This window comes from Kogia breviceps, chromosome 9, assembly GCF_026419965.1.
Source record: "Kogia breviceps isolate mKogBre1 chromosome 9, mKogBre1 haplotype 1, whole genome shotgun sequence".
Lineage (NCBI taxonomy): Eukaryota > Metazoa > Chordata > Mammalia > Artiodactyla > Physeteridae > Kogia > Kogia breviceps.
In genome coordinates this window covers 82941388-82959674 of record NC_081318.1, presented here as the reverse complement: position 1 = coordinate 82959674, position 18287 = coordinate 82941388, and the positions used below count along the sequence as shown (strand labels likewise).

The following is an 18287-nucleotide window of genomic DNA, read 5'->3' as shown; positions in this document are numbered from 1 at the left end:
GAAATGAAGTGGACAAAAGTTTATAGGGCAAATCTTTGTAGACTATGCAGTAATTTGTAATGCTTATACATTTTTCTTCATCTTTTTATTTCTTTTGTGGTTGAGACATTTTTAATATAGTAAACCCCACCTTAATGCAAATAAGTGGTATCCAAAAATTTTAATAAAATGTAGCTCAAGTTATAGAGAGGTTAATGAAATACCTAAGTTCAAAAGTTCTCTTGTGACAACTACAATTTGATACCTGCAGATGGCAATAAATAACTCTAGCTTAAATATCAATGAGGTATTGATATTTGTGTGTTCTTCATGGCTATAATTTTTAGAATACTGGCAGCAATTCCTGGAATCTCCCAATAATTTATCAATGTTTTCATCAGCTCAATACCAGGAAACTGAGGCAGCAGATTAGACTTGAAAAACATAAAGACTCCATCCACCTCCCCATTTCCCAAGTTAGAGATGCCTGCCCTTTCTAACTCCTCTCTACCTTCCTGAGAGCGGGACAAAAAAGAAAGAAAGAAATTTACCCAGCTCCAATTAGATCTAAGTTTGCATTATCCCAGGACATACTGTCATGACGTCTTACTTAGGGAGTTCTAATGTATCATCATGTTCTATCATGTGACCTTCATTTTCAAAGAAATAATGAGAACAGGAAGATCATTAGAACATATTAAACATTATTAAAAATAAAACCAAGATTATTGGCTAGGTAATTACTGGATAAATATTTTGCTTCTTCTTTTATTCAACATAAGAAGCAAAAGAGAGGGTTTATCATCCAGGATAATTAATAATTTAAAGCCCACGGTTACTATTTTCTACTCTGCTATCTTATAATGCTCTTACTATGGGCATTTATATGTATGTGTAAGTAAAAAGAATATGGTACCATGAATTTGCTTGGCTCTTTTCTACTAAGTTGGTTTCCCACAATTTAAGGGTAAATCAGTTTTGCATTGTGGGTCCTTTTCATCTATCCTGATGAGGAGGAGAAACTGACAAAACTCTTTAAAAAAAGTAGTAGTAAAAAATTGATTGTTTCTCTACATAAGAACTGTTGTATAATATGTAAGCTCTTGATTCCAAAAGGACAATTCAACCAAATGTAGAAACTAAGAGAGACTAAATCCAGCTAGACACTAAAATAACTTTGATAATCTATTAAATTTATTCATTCATTAAGAAAATGCCATTCCCCCCTACTTTTCTTTTTTAATTTTAAGAGTTTATTTGAGCAAAAATCAATTTGAATCAGGCAGCATCCAATCTATCAGATAGAAAGGAGCTCTGAGGAACTGTACAAAATGAAAGACTTTTACAGCAGAAGAGAGTGGGGAAAAGGAAATTGTACTAGGCATAAAAGGCAGGTTGGCTATTGCAAGGTTACTGTCCTTTAGAGGATGGTAGGGGTCTATCAGGCAGATTCCTAACTAGGGCTCATCAGGTAATTCTTGACCAACTGGTTTAAGATTCCATTTCTAGGAGAGTTGAAACCGTAAGTTAAGTCATGGTTTGGTGATGTGGGGCTTAGCATATGTGTCTCCATTTGGGGCTGATGGTCTTTTTTTTTTCTTAGCAATAGTTTTGCCTTCTCCAGACTGTCACATAGTTAGAATCATATAGTATGTAGTCTTTTCAGATTGGCTTCTTTAATTTAGTAATATGCATTTTAGGTTCCTCCACGTGTTTTCATGGCTTGATAGATCATTTCTTTTTAGTGCCAAATAATATTCCATTGCCTGTATGTACTCCCCACTTTTTATTCCTAAAAAGACAGCACTTTCGTATCCTGAACCTGAACAATTATAATTTAGAATAGTGTTTCTCTTTATACATTGTAACCAAAATAAATACAGTATGATTTCATAGTTCCCATATTCACAATTGTTTGTGCTGCAATCAACAGAGGTGATGTTATTTCATGAAGTGATTAGGATAGATGAAATAATAAAACATAGAATGCCAGTACCTGTTAATTTAACTCATATAAACACAAAATTCTACATAGTACAACTTTTAAAGCAACATTTCAAAATATGATTTGAGTAAGGTAATTTTTAAAAAGTATATGTATATAATTAAAACTCAATTAGGAGAACTAAATTAGCCTGATTAACACTCAATAACATTCAACTTCACTAGAAAAATTCCCACCATCTAATTTAGTTTCTCTGTGAAGCTGGAGCTAAAAAAGGCTCCCTAAATGTTTTATTTACTGCCCAATTTCTAGACTGTCTGTACTCAGCATTCACAATAACAAGCTGATGCTAAGAAGCCATACATAAAGATCCTACTTATTAAAATACAAATTAGGTACCCCTTATGTTTATACATGTGTACGTACAATTAATATCGCAGGCTTAGTTGGAAACAAAATTGCTTTAGTTAACCAACCATTGCAACGCAATCAAAAGAGATTTCAAAAGCAACTGGAAAAGATCTGTGTTCAGTAGAAATAATAGCAATTATTTTATGCAGAACAATTAATTTTCCAAGCTCCTCTTTCCTTCTCCCACCTGCCCTTAATAAAATAATTTGTCCATCGTAAGTGACATGAGAGGTGCCCTTTAATGCCAGTAAGTTGCACGCAGACTTAAAAGACAGCTGGTAGACACAGCTTATTTACAAATATTGGTGTGAACTTGTAAATGCATGACGGCATAAATCTTGATCCATTTAGAGTGTATGCCCTTTGTTCCCTCAATTGTACATCCAATTGGGAATTGAGTGGAGCTGAGGGAGAGTGTGAATTACAGGAGCCCTTTCTTGTTGCCAGCATTTTAGTGCTTTGCCTTTTGTTCTTGTTGTTCTTGAGATTTCTCTACACTACAGAGTACAGAATGTTAATCAACATTTTGCCTAAGTGATGTTAATGAAACTACCCTACTTATACTAGAGGGAAGAATTGGCATATTATATTTCATTTTGAAAGGTTAATGTACCTTTTAGGAAATTATTTCTGCCTTCTAAATCATCATAGTGTTAAATTATTAAAGGGTGGCATTAAAGAAGTATTGCACTGATGCATACAGTTAAATGCCTTAAAAGATAAAAGGCTTATAAAGTTTAAAAGAAGGACATTTTGGAGTATGGCAGCATTTAACTTCAAATTAAACATTTAAATGTTTGGTTAAGATATTGACAAAATTTCTGATTGTTTTGTATGTAATCACAAAATAAAGAGACATTTAATGTTGATGATTTCTAATTTCCAACCATGCATGAATTTGATTTTTATTATGGTCTTGAAGGATGTGTTTAACCTTATTACATGTATATGAATCACAGCATCATCTAGTTTATCAGAAAAGGAAAAAGGAAAAAGGGAAAAAGGGTCTCTTATTTTTGCACTATTTACTTGATTTTGAAGGCAATCTTCATTCATGTTCTATTCTGCAAATATAAAATCACAACTATCTCAACTGTCTATCACCTATGGTATTTCAAAGGGAAGTGCTATTGTAAAGACTTCAGGGAAAATATCAATTGTCAACATGCAAACTGTCAAAGATATATGTCCTGTGAACATCATTTATAGTCCATCAAGAAGGGTACTGGGGAAATGAGTTGACAGGGCTCTAAAGTTCTCTAATTTGTTTTCCCTTTAACAGTCTCTTCTAATGTCAATCAGTACATTCACAAGTCCTAAATAAATTGTGAGGAGATCTAAGGGGAAATTTAGAACAGAATTTGTTCAAGAATTCTCCCACACGGTGACAACTATTTGCTAAGAACTCTCAACATTTACTGGGTAAACAATTTATTTTCTATTTAAGCATAGAAGATCTAGTAATGGTATCTGTGTCATTGTGAAACTGATTTGTCCTCTTGCATGACTTTTCCTAGCAGTACTTCTGTTTGGATATAGGCACTGAGAGAACAGATAAAAGGAGTTACGTTTCAAGGTAAATTTTTACACATTTTGACATCCGACAAATATGAATACTGCTTAAAATTGTTGGTGCATCACAATTTAATTAGCTTATTTTTTTCTTTCTTAGCCTTACAATTGATGATGGTTTGGATTCAGTAAAATAGAGTAATGGCTAGCGCACACTGAGAGTTGCAGTGTCATCTACAGTGGTCACCCATTACTTTTGTAAGGAAAAATAAATCACTGCCAAAATGTTAACTTAGTGTTAATGAGCCAATGTATCTGGGAAAGGAAACTTTATATACTACATTCCTATTTGTAAAGTTACTTTTAACACATCATTTCTCCCTAGAAAGCTGGAAAAGACATTCAAACAATAAATGACTACATGAAATATTACCAAATTCCTTTAATGCAAGAAAAGCTTTTTGAAACAGCAATAGAATCTATATACTATGTAGTCTGATTTGATGAACTTAATGATTTTTTGGATTCTCAGAAGTACTCAGGATTTAAACTAAAACAGCGCCAATTTATATACCAAGACTAGGCAAAATACAACGTCTAACTTCACAACTATTATGGCCTTACACTGCTTTTACTATGCCACCTCTAAGATGGAGAAGAAACGTAAATGTCACTAATTATTGGATCTCGAATGGATATTTATTGGCATAAATTACTTTGGCTGTTTTTGGTCTATTCAAGACACACCAAAAAATGCAGGCTTACTTTCCTTACATCTAACAGCAACAAACCGCACTGTAAAATCTTCACTGGATGAGCTTAAAATTTGTCCTCTATACTCAGAAAGGTTGTGTTTTTAACTTAATCACTGATTTTTTCTTTATATATTATGGATGACAAATTGATGTTTCTTATTATACCTATAACAAACAATTGTGTAATTAAGCCAGTACCTACATGACACCAACAAATAAAGCAATATGATCAATTCAAGTGAAAGAATCAAACTGACAGTCAAATAGAGTCTCAACTGAGTAGACTAAGAGTTTGCTTAAGAAACATAAATTTGTGGAAAAGACACTAAAAATAAATAATATCAGAATCATCAAGCATGAAATACTATTTAACTGTTATCCTATATTATTAGTGAATGAAGTATCATTTTCTACATTTTCCTTTGATAGACAATAAAATCACATAAAACACAAAGTAGAAGTGCCAACTCCTAAACCTCAGTTTAGTGTTCTATTGAACCACAACTTTCTTACCTTCAAATCTGAGACTGCAGTCTTGCAAAACATTCAAAGACAATTGAACAGTATTATCAAGCTGTCACTCAAACTCTAATCGTATTTTAAATGGGGCGAGGGGGGTTAACATCCCCCAAATGAGTTGTCTGGAATTTTTCTTTGATCAGAAACTAAAGAACTGTGGGTGGGAATGTAAACTGATACAGACACTATGGAGAACAGTATGGAGGTTCCTCAAAAAACTAAAAATAGAACTACCATACGACCCAGCAATCCCACTATTGGGCATATACCCTGAGAAGACCATAATTTCAAAACGAGTCATGTACCACAATGTTCATTGAAGCTCTATTTACAACAGCCAGGACATGGAAGCAACCTAAGTGTCCACCAACAGATGAATGGATAAAGAAGATGTGGCACATATATACAACGGAATACTACTGAGCCATAAAAAGAAAGGGAATTGAGTTATTTGTATTGAGGTGGATGGACCTAAAGTCTGTCATACAGAGTGAAGTAAGTCAGAAAGAGAAAAACAAACACTGTATGCTGACATATATATATATATGGAATCTAAAAAAAAATGGTTCTGAAGAACCTAGGGACAGGACAGGAAGAAAGACGCAGACATACAGAATGGACTGGAGGACACAGGGCGGGGGAAGGGTAAGCTGGGACGAAGTGAGAGAGTGGCATGGACATATATACACTACCAAATGTCAAATAGATAGCTAGTGGGAAGCAACCGCATAGCGCAGGGAGATCAGCTCGGTGCTTTGTGACCACCTAGAGGGGTGGGATAGGGAGGATGGGAGGGAGATGCAAGAGGGAGAGGATATGGGGATATATGTATACATATAGCTGATTCACTTTGTTATACAGCAGAAGCTAACACAACATGGTAAAGCAATTATACTCCAATAAAGATGCTTAAAAAAAAAGAAAAGAAACTAAAGAGATTTTCACTATAAGTGAAACAATTCAAATACGTAACAAAAGTATTTTAACTATTAAGATGAGGCTTCTTCATTGTGTACCATGGATGTAAGAAGATACAACAGACACGAGAAGGAGGGAGGGAGGAAGGAAGGAAAGAAGGAAGGAAGGAGGGAAGGAACTCATCACAAGAAGAATTTCTGCAATTTGTATAATGAGCCCAGTGACTCTTGGAGCACAAAAGCAGTTTATCAAAAAAATACGTGCAGAAGTTAATATCAGCTGACGTTTCTAAAAGCAGGCCAGATCAGACGAACGATAACTTCTAACTAATGTGGAGCAAATTAAATTTTAAGAGGCTTTAACGCATCTGTTCTAACTTTAATTGCATTGCTCACCGTCAAAGTGACTACAATATGCATGTCACTTGTTAAAAAATGTCACTTGTTTTTCAACTAGTATATTCATAATACCTACAAAGATTATTCAAATACTATAATTTAATGTTATTTTTGTTATTAGTTTTATAAATACCTTTGAGTATGAGAATATTTCAAGGTATTTTTTTAAAGCAACGAAGTGTAGCTAGCTGGGTTTGGTCCCATAATACCTTAAGAGTCCATCACTAAAAAAAATATTTTAAATGTAATCATAATTATCCAAACATAAAACATCGATGTACTTATTAAATCAAGTGGTTAAAAAGGGTCCTTACTGCAAAATCCTCCCTCCACTGGTGGGCTGCTTGAACTTTCTCAGCTTCCAAAGCCAGGCGCTGGAAAAAAAACAAGAAATCTTAGAATTCAAATGACCACATGAATACATAATTGTTATATAGTGCTTGGGTTATCAAATCAATTATGAAGACACATAAAAAAGAAGAGATTCCTTATTTGTGATTCATAAATTCTAAATCATTGAATACTTTAATTTACTAAAGTGGATACATATGTGTTTACTCTTCAGTAAAATAAATAGCATAGTATTCTTGAATACTGTTAAGTTTACTACCTCTGCCATCACTGGCAGTAGTGTCCACTTCGAGTGCTTTCTATCAATGACTAACATTTCATTTGTTTTTTTTAAAAAAAGCTTTGATCACTACATTAATCTTAGTAGAATCTTGCTTTTCATAAATACCTTTATAGCATATATTTCTATATAACTGGAAAGGAAATAACAATGAGAATCAATAAATATGTGCTAAGTGCTGTATAGGCACCTTCTTAAAAGCATTTTTAGTTTTTTACCAAAAGCCACAAAATGTAATAATTTTCTCCTTGCTAAAGTACATTCTTAAGAGTTTATTCAAATACCCATGAGTAACAAACAATCATAATCCACACATCTGAAAAGGCTTTATTTCCCCTTCACTCTTATATGCCAAAGTCATTAGAGAATTCTAGCCTGACCTATTTTCCTTTAGCACTTTTAAAATGTTATTTCATTAGGTTCAGCTGGAGATGAAATGCCTATTGTCAGCCTACTAATGACTTTTTGTGGATAAATTCTTTTTTTTTCCCCCTTGTCTAATAGTTTTTAGAGTTTTCTCTTTGTATTTTCCAGTGTTATTATCATGTTCCCCGTGTGCTAAACTTTCACAAGACACAATAATATTTAGTGATTAAGAAGAGATTTGATACCTGACTGCCTGGGTTTAAATCCCAACCCTGCTGCATACTAGCTGTGCAAACTCCGGAAAAGTTAAGTCTCTCCTCCCCATTTCTAATAGGAATAATGTCAAAATCTGCCTCATGGGTTGTTGAAAGGATTAAATGAGATACTATATATAAAGTGCTTAGAACAGTGCCTGGCAGACAGTAAGCAAACATACATGTCAGCTATCTAACTATGAAGGACAATTAAGATTCCATTTGTACATTGTGTCCCTTTGAGTACTGAGTTCACCTGTAGCCTGCCTCTTTGCTAGGGGACAGGCAAAATGGGACAAGTATATCAGTAAATATAATAAATGTATTAAACTCATTTATTAGGAGATAGAAATGATCAGGTTAGGTTTTAGAAAAGTATAATCTCATAGCGGTTTTTTGATTCACGTTTTTTGATCTTTCACTGTGAACTATACTTCAGTGTGTGCTCTTGATGTGGAAGTCTAGCCCACACAGGGGAATGGAAACATCCCTTTCGACTAGCTTTATATTAGTGTATTGGCTTTTATTCCCTCTTATTTAATATTATAATCATTATTCTAAACTCTTACATAGGTATTACCAATGACTACAAAATACTGCCTAGTGGGAATTCTCTTAAGAACCCCTAAACTGAATTAATTTAAAGGAAAAATTCTACAGTGTGCTTAAATGACAATGGTTTCAGTTTATCAACTACTAGACAGCAAGGGAACATAAAAGAAGCTAGTAAATGTAAGATACTGTACCAGGGAGAGTAACCCAGAAAAGGTTCTCTATCCCTACAAAGTCAAAAATCTAAACAGAGAAAAACCAAGGGAAAAATGTATACATCTCAGTAATATTTATCACAGTATTTTTGGAAACTCAAATTCCGTGTGAAATGTTGCAAGAAAGTGAATAAAATGGCAGAACAAATGGAAATGGAAGCCATTTCTTTATAGGAAAACTTTAGTAGGGAAGATAGAAAAAGAAAAGACAGAATGAGAAAATAAATACAAAGGCATATTCTTGACAAAATTCAGAATATAAGTCTTCCCTCACTTTTAACATACCACATAAGAACAACTAAATTGTTCATATGTATGGGGCCAATAATAAAATTAAGCATTTTGTGAATTTAAACAAAATACTGGGTAAAATATAAATAAGTTAAATAATTTTTTAGATTAAGAAATATTAGAACTCTAAAATGTCTTGAAGAGGGATATTAACATGTTTTCCTCACGAGACACACAGAAGGAGGCTGCCACCCCAACAAACAAAACATATTGTGGGGCATTCACCCACAAGGCCACACGTGGTTTGCAAGACACCAGCTCTAACTCAACCATGCTGTTCTCTACTCTGGAGAGCAGGAGAAGGTATAACTTAATGATCTGACTCAGAATCACATGGCTTATAATATGAACTTAATCCATGTTGGTTAATAAGCCATAGTGACAGTAATCATCACAGTTAATTATTTCTAGAAAAAAAATGTTAAAGAGGGATAACAATGGTCACAAAGTATCAGACAATTCTCTTAGGGGGAGGAGAGTCCAAATCAGCTTTATCTCTAATATATATATAAACACTAATTTTATCAAGTAAATGATATTTATTGCAAGATTCTGAGATAGTATTAGAAACCTAAAGACCTGTAGTTATGTATAAGGGGAAAAAAGTGTATTTTAAAAGGTTAGTTTAGAGCTGGAAAGTTGCTAAATTTTAAATCCCCAGCTTGGAAATCTAGGGATACATAATCATGAAAATGCACTACTATTATCTTCTTTTTTCATGAAGAAATTATTATTTTTTTTTTTTTTACCTAGCAGATTTCACGACAAAGCAAAATACAGAACTTTAGAGACTTAGCCTACCTTGGGGAGTGATACAAATAGTTGCTGATGGTGCTTTTTTCTTGTGGCAAAAGACCAGCTAGTCATGACTCATAGAAAACTGACATGTCTTCTGGACACTGCAAGTCCCTAATTAACTTCTAGTCAAGTGACATTTTATTTTTAAAGCCAATGACCTACCATTAAATGCCACAGGCAAATTGTGTTAAGACTGATAAAATTCCTACCTAATAAAATGTGAATATTTGCTCAGTAGGACAGCCCTGTTTCCACAGTTAGCTATATATATATATATATATATATAGACCCATAACAATAACCTACTTCAGAAAAAGAAAATGTATCTTTTCTCATTTAATTCATAGTACAGTTTAATATAGTATCAAACATTAAAACCAGACGGAGAACCAGATAGAAACAAAAAACCCAGCTCAGCATAAATACCTACAAGAGAAAATTGAAAATTCTTCTCATATTAAGGTAAGTGAGAAAGTTTCATTATACAGCTTTATTATAAATGAAACAGCACATGTATATACGAAAATCCTCTGGGTATGGAATGATAAGTATATATACAATGTCATAAAGGTAATAATAATATGAACATCCCTACCTACCTACTGGTTTGAGCATTTAAAATAAAAAAATCATTTTAAAGACTATTTTAAGGACTCAGAAGTTTAACAAAATGGACTTGAACATAAGCCTTCTGACTCCAAAGCTTATTCTTATTCCACAAGACCAATCTTTAGTTCCCACTAAACCCATCAAAGTGTTAACATCACTTGGCACTCATAGAATACATGAAGACATAGTAGTATCAAAATAAAAAACACTGGTAGAAAACTATTTCAGATTAATGGAAAATTTCCTAGTAAATTTTAGAATTTTCTAAAGGCAAATTCTAAAAACAGCACATGTTGTATGTCAATTTGGAAACTATCTTTACATAAGTCTTGCCCTCAGATTCTGAGAGAATGCTGCTAATCAGAGAAAAAGCTCTTGCTATGCAGTGATCTGCAAGGAAAAAAAGAAAAAGAAAAAAGAAAGAAATAGATAATGGGAGAGGTTTTATCAGATCAGAGAAAGATCAGCTCCCTTGAAGGACTATTCATTCTCAACCTTCACCTTTTTGTCATATCTTTATCTCTTCTACTAGCATTGCATCTGGCAAGGGATATGAAAGTTTAATAAAAGCAGTATAACTGTACAGTATAAAAAGAAATAATTCTATCATTCTCCTTAACAATACTTAAATGTATTTTTTTCTTGGAAATAATAGTATTTTCCAAACCTGTAAATAACTTGCTTCCTAGACTGTATGTTTATTGCAGATGAAAGATAAAGTTCTCTGAAACATTTAATTACAAAGAATTTTCTTTTGATAGCTTTGAAAGTGAACCTTCAGGGATCATATGATAGTTCCATTAGACTCCAACAATGTTGGTACTTATATTAATAATATCAAGAATTGAAATATCATGCAAAAAAAATCTCTAATTCAAAACAATTTCTTTGGCTAGTGTATGTCAAGATTTTTCATTCTAATAAGCAGGTAATAGTTATCCACAACAGACTTACCAGTAAAATATGCGTGTTATATGATTAATGTTCAAATAGTTAACACCCAATAAGGATGAACAAATTATTGTATTATGCCTCTGTTGACAAGTTTTCCCTATCCTCATCAAATGTTAACATATCAAAAGAATCAGGATAATTATTTGAATGGTCTAACAATATCTACTGAAAATAGCAAACTTACGTGAAAGAACAGACTTCTATGTTCTGAAAAAAAGTGTACAGGTGCCATCAATAACTTTGGAGCTATAGTTAAAATAAGCATGCGCTTTTGAATCAGACAGATCTGGTTTACAATTTTGCTGCTGCTATTCACTAACTATAGGATTTAGGCAATAGACTTAACATTTTTCAGCATTTAACAATAATATCTACTTGATATATTTTCTATTGGTATGCTCAATATCTAGCATATTATAAACTCAAAGTTTTACTTCAATCTGAATCTTACAAACACAACTACCTAGAACAGAATATGTTAGAACTGTAATCACTGATGACCACTTCAATATGTACATAAGTGAGTGAAATGAATGAAAACATCTTAATGGCCCCTAAATTTTCACTGTATTTTGCTCTGCAAGAAAGCTCTTATCTATGGAACTATAGGGTGGGCCAAAAGCAAATGCAATTTAGGGAATATAGCAGTTTAATACAGTAGTCAATAAAATGAGTTCTTCAGTTTATTTCATTTTATTTTTCCTACAAATAAAATGAGAAAGGAGAGGAGATCATTATGTTCTGCTTTCTCACCTTATTTCCTGAAATACTAAAAAAAAAAAAAAAAAAAAAAGATTGAGGTGTGATATTTCTTTTGCATTTCTTAAGGTGATAGAAAGCTTGAAGACCTCAATAGAAAAGATAACATGATAACTCCATGAATATTTAGTACAGTGTTCCATCTAAAAGGTAAAAATACTCTTTTCTTTCTAATAACTTTCACCAAATAATGGGAAACAATGCAAAATGTTCACTTAAGTTCACATAAAACAACGTATAAACAATGTTTCTTTAAATTCATATAAGTATATATACCCAGCAGAATTCTACCAAAGCCTTCTAACAACTTGTTATATCCTAGTGAACAAGGAGTTTAGTATAAAAATCTTCACGTGTAGAGAAATTGCTTTATACTTTTAAAAAAATCACACCTGCTATACTTACGTATTGTTTAAATTGTTTTTAAATATTGTTTTTATAAAGGAACATTATTGGTACTTTGAAAAAGATCTATTGGCTAAAGAAGCCAGGCTGGAAACTGGGATTTGAGAAAAGTTATAAAAATTGAATAGGCTAGCTAGGATGAGTTTTACCTTCGGCATGTTTTGACACTTGATGACTGTGATCGCTAGGTAAATATACATCCTGACTGGAGGATAAGAAGTACAGTGTGCATTTGCTCTTATTCAACAGACATTTACTTAGCACTTGCTACATAGAAGGGTTTAGGAAAAACTACAGGACTCAGTTCCTGCTTTTAAAGGGAATTGCCACACATTCATATACCATATATCACATCCTATATAACATACACTCACACACACACACACACACACACACACACACACTTAACCTCATAGGATCAGCGTTTGACAGATGCTTTCTTAATGGTTACAATATACATTTGTTAGTTTTAGTTTAGTTACAGTGGAATCAGTGACATGGTGAATAAATTTTTAAAAATATTGCTTTTATCAAGAATGGCAATGTCTCAAAAATAAAGAACAGGAAGGATTCTAAAAAGAATGAGGACTGCTAGCCAATGACAAGTTTTAGCCTTAGGTCTTTTTATTTGTTTGATTTGGGAGGAGATTAAAAGCGCTGAAAAGTATAGAAACAACAAATCTGGAATTCATCACCCAGAATTCATTTTTATCTTTAATTAAAATTTGCTTTATAACTTTTAATGTGAAAAATAAAATGTTACAAATAACCTTGAAGTTCACCTTATTCATCCCTTGACCAATTTCCCTACCCACAGCAATCACTATAAATGAATTTGTCTGTATCCTCTGGCATTGTGTGGCCTGCATTTTTTTAAATTATGTGAATGTTTTCTGATATTGATGTTGTTGATTCTTCCTTCTAATAGGCTGCATGCAGGTTGAATACTGAAGAGAAACTCCGCCGGCTTCATGGGGTGAATGATTTGTCTAAAGTGAAACCTATCACCCTTGCAAGTGATGGTTTAGATTGCACAAGAGATTTGGTTAATGTCAATAAGTTTCGAGAAATGGTTTGCTGGTGGTTTTGGAAAGTGAAGATAATGCATGGAGGAGGGAAGAACCCTCAGGGAAACAAAGCTGGAACCATCTCTACTGCCCCTTATCAGCACCAAAAGCCTATGCATTTATTGCATCCTGATCGTCAGAACACAGAACAGGCCTTATTTGTAAACATAGTCCTACCTATTCCATCTCTCCATCAAGAGACCATCATTCTGTTCTCATAGGCGCTACTCATGCAGTTTGAAAGATGCTAAATCAACACTTAAGCAATGCAACTTATCCAAAGACATGACAATCCCCTTTCAATATGGTTCTATGGCTTAGCAAGCCCACTCTTACACAGATGAATAAATTCTGTTTTTATGTTTTACTTATGCTTGCCTAAAGCATACTTTTACAGACTTTCTGCTTTTAATGACATGAAACATGAGCACATAATTATAATCATTATCTTTCTTTTTTTCAAATCATTTTCATTTTTCTAGCAGGGTACTCCCAAATTGACTCCAAGACAAAGAAAACATGTTTTTAAAAAAATAAAATCCAAATTTAATTTAGAAAAATATATTCCAATGACTTGAGGAATTCTACCAAACCCGGTAAAATAACTTAGCATTGGGCTTCCCTGGTGGTGCAGTGGTTGAGAGTCCGCCTGCCCATGCAGGGGACACGGGTTCGTGCCCCGGTCCGGGAAGATCCCACATGCCACGGAGCAGCTGGGCCCGTGAGCCATGGTCGCTGAGCCTGCGCGTCCGGAGCCTGTGCTCCCCAACCCGAGAGGCCACAGCAGTGAGAGGCCCGCGTACCGCAAAAAATAAAAAAAATAAAAAGATAACTTAGCATCAGTTCATCTACTTGAGTTTATGGAGGGGTTAAAAAAAAGGAGTTTGCCTTTTTGAGCATTGCTTCTCAAGTGAAAGAGAAAAGACTATATAACATATAACGTTTAATACATATTTTGATTAAAATTATTTGTAGACTGACCAAGTAGAAATAAAGTATGTAATCTTGCTTTTTATGTCTACTCAAATATTTTAACACTTCTGTATGTACTGGAACCGTGACATAAGTAGAGGATTATCAAGATTAATAGCAAAACATAAATTTTTGACTATATTAAGCAAATCATATACAAATCTTATACTGTACTCATAAGGTACAATGTAAGGTTACAGATTATTTCTTTTAGATGGCCTATCATATTCCTACAATTGATTTCATTCCAGGTTATATGAAATAAAAATTTTATAATACAAATACTATTTTTCTTTCTAGTATAAGATTTAAGGGCGTATAATATATGCAAAACATAAATAAAAGTTGCTAAAATCAAGCCAGTCGTCATTTATTCTCCTATTTGTGGCCCAGTGAACGTTAAATCTTTTGGAACATGGCTTCTGGATCTTGTTGTACAGATTTCAGCCTGGATCTGCCATATTCAGGAAATGCTTTTGAAATTAACCACAAAGCTTCAAGTCTAATATTCAGAGATGTAATTAGCTCCAAATAAATTGGCAGACTCTTGGAATACATAAGCCAGGTAAAGGAGATGTCATCTGGTAAGAACAGCAAAACTCCTCTCATCAGTAGTGAAAGTAAATTAACACACAACTCGCAATTATCACTACCTTTTTCTTGGCTCTACAGCACCAACACTAAAAGACTGTTGAACTGAATATAATTTCTATATCAGCTCTACACTTTGACACCTGAGAAGAATCACCAGATAAGCCTGTTCAAATCACCTGGACCACATACAAACCCACTCAACCCCACAACCATCCAAAGATTCTGATTCTATACTTGGTATCATTCCCAGAAATCTACATGCTTAGTATAATACATCTTTTCCATGGACTAAACTTTGAAAACACTCCTCTAGAGGGTAACGTTTTTAGCTATATTAGACATATGGATTTAATTACTCTTTGAAAAACACCGTTCAAAATAGAAGCACAATTTGATAGACGGAAACAAAAATAACCCACTAGTTCCCTATCCTTACACTATCCTGACTCCCATCACGTAATTTATCTCTCTCCATCTTTTTCTGTTTTTTTCTCTCCCTTCCTGCTCCCTCATTTCCTTTTCCCTCTCCTCTCTCTCTCTCACACACACACTTTCAATAAACTACTAAATGCGGGTTCATTAGGCACAGGACACAGTTCTTTCATGTCTGTACACATCCAGTATTTCACACAATGTGTGGCAAAGACCTGACGCTCAATTGCTGTGTGTAGAAATGCATAAGTAGTCATTTCCAAACCCTGTCAAGGTTTTATTTCAGTTGTATCAAGATTTATAACAAGGTTCACTTAACATTATCACCATTCATTATCGTGATACTCTGAGAGGCCACAAAACTTGTTCCCACATGACAAGCATATTCCTGAATCAATACATCACTACCTAATTCTTAAAAATTGCTGGATTAATTCATCACCACCTGATCCTTAAAATTTAGTAGAATTTGGCTGTGAATGTAATAGGGATCCAGACTAATCCATGTAATTCCACTCTGGGATTCGAGAACTAATCTATCGAAATAATAAGTTGCCTTACTCTTTAAATGTCGAATACCAATGCAGGTTCAGAAATCCAAGAAACCACATCCACAATGGTCCATTTTGGCTGCCTGAAACATAGTTCCTCCATTCTGATTCTTAAATGATTTTAATTATGTCATCACTCTTCCCTCTTAATTAATCCTACAACCGATCACCATTTGGGAGACAATTCTCCATGGGTCTCTCACGTTTCTGCACCGCATGTGAACAGAGGCAGGGCAGCCTCTGCTCTGGATTATTTTCTCAAGAATGTTGGTGTAACAAACAGCCTTGGAAGACAGAGAGTGTCTCCCCGCAGGGCAGAGGACAGATTTATTTGTTGCTCAGGAAAATAAAAATAATCCTGTGGGGTAAAATTTAGGCAGGCTTGCTGGTAGGCGCCCTTTAAAATAGTGGGGTTTCCCAAGTTCAGGGTTCAGTGTTCCTCAGCTGTGACACAAGCTCATGGTATAGGCACTGTCCACCTGGGCTACTCAGTATGGCCCCCTAGACTTGATGGTCAGGAGTTACCCATGGGAACACAAAGCTCATGCTGCCTCCTGTGTGGGGACATATAAATCCATTGTGTCCAACTCAGGGAGGCTCCTGAACCAGGGAAATGGTGGTTGGCTAGCTTGTTAGCTTGCACGAAGGGTAAAATCTCAGATCCTTCCCACTACTTGATATACCATAACTGGTTGAGCCTGCTTCCTTAAAAATGTTCACTGGTCCAACTCCATATCTTCAAACTTTCACCATCAAATAACTGATGTAATCTTTATTTTGTCTTCAGTTTTTTCCTGAGCGTGCATTTTGGACCCTTCTCAAAGTGTGTCTAGACCAGCAGGGGCAGCATCACCTGGGAAAAGGTTAGACACCCATATTCTTAGATCCCATCCCAGACCTACCAAATAGAAGCTCTGGGGGTGGGTCCTATCAATCTATGCTTTAACAAGACCTCCCTGTGATTCTAATATGCACTAAAGTTTGAGAAGCACTGTTCTAAAATAAAAATGCATAGCATTGTTCAAGCAGAACAATGCTATTACCTTAACAGCAAGCTCCTGAAGCTGTGGGAAATAAAATGAGAACAAACTATTTGTCCTAAAGGCCTCTTTTTGAAAAAACAAACCTTGTAAATCAGACATACTAGAGACGATTCAGAAGTCTAAATATTCCCTTGTATGCATGTGCCACATCTTCTTTATGCACAATATATCTGTATCTTTAGCCACGGTCTAAAATTACCTCCTCTTACAATTTTTTTCTTTGAAATATATTATTGAAACACAGTGCCTTAATCTGCCTTAATTTATGGTCTTTACGGTACTCTCCTTCCTTCCTCCCCTTCTTCCTTCCCTTCTTTCTTGTATACAGGATACTAAGTGGATTAAATTTGCTTAGTTCTTATGAACCCACTACTCACAATTTGCAGGCACCTTTATAGGTTTCAGGCTTCATTTTGTTTTTCATATGTTGGTTGGCAAATACAGCATAAAGCACAAAGTTTATGTAAGTTAGAAAGGGAGAAATTGCTTTACTTATAAGAAAGTGATCAAATTTTGTAGGAAGCACGTAATATTAAAAAAACTGGTGACGTATGCAACCACTTTTAAAAGTAAGGAAAAAGATGTGTTAAGACCATTTTTCACTGTCAGATGCTTTGCGAAGGCTCAATGCATCAAAGTTCACATGAGTTTTATTAGCCTATGAAAAGAGTAAAAATACTATTTAACTGAACATGATGCAAATTGACATAATTAATTAAAAAGATGTAGTATAATAGATAAGAAGTACCTTTGAAGTTATTTTTTTGCTACTTTATTTCTAATCCTTTGTTTCTAAGAAAAAACAGAAGTTGAGTCCAAAAGCTTCAACTCTCTTAAAAGACCATAACTAGACACAGGAATAAGAAATAAATACAACTGGTCACAGAACATATATCTGTAATTTATCTTTAGTTTCATATATGCATACCTATAATTTTACATATATAGTAATAAACTGAGAACAACTGAAAAAAAAAAAAGATTATCAGGAAGGGCAGATATTAAAATCTACCAAATTTATTTTGATATCCTAAAGTGAAAACTAACTTAAAAGGTTTATCCTGTCAGTAAAGGAGCATTTTTTTTTATATATAACTTATCCTTCAGCACATAATAATCACTAAAGTGTTTATCACCATATTTCCCTTGTCATAATTCAAGAGTTTTAAAACAGCCTGAATTATTAACCCTCTAAATCAACTCACAGACAGACAGACATCCATTACCTTCCACTGCCCTGAATACTCTTTGAGCAGGTAATTTAAGAGGGTAGTTACAACACATAAATTTAAAGTACTAGTAAATGCATTAACTTCCTAGTATTACACAGTAACTAGAGTTATTACATAAAGTATTC

General features: G+C 34.1%; 1 protein-coding gene across 13 annotated transcripts in view; it reads right to left on the bottom strand.

Annotated features, from left to right (window-relative positions):
- CACNA2D1 (calcium voltage-gated channel auxiliary subunit alpha2delta 1) overlaps window positions 1-18287 on the bottom strand; it is a 505873-nt gene that overhangs the window by 232673 nt on the left and 254913 nt on the right. For all 13 annotated transcript variants that reach the window (XM_067042722.1, XM_067042717.1, XM_067042716.1 and 10 more), the window contains one exon: window positions 6752-6811. In XM_067042722.1, the coding sequence (XP_066898823.1) occupies window positions 6752-6811 (60 nt within the window). The remainder of the gene's footprint in view (window positions 1-6751; window positions 6812-18287) is intronic.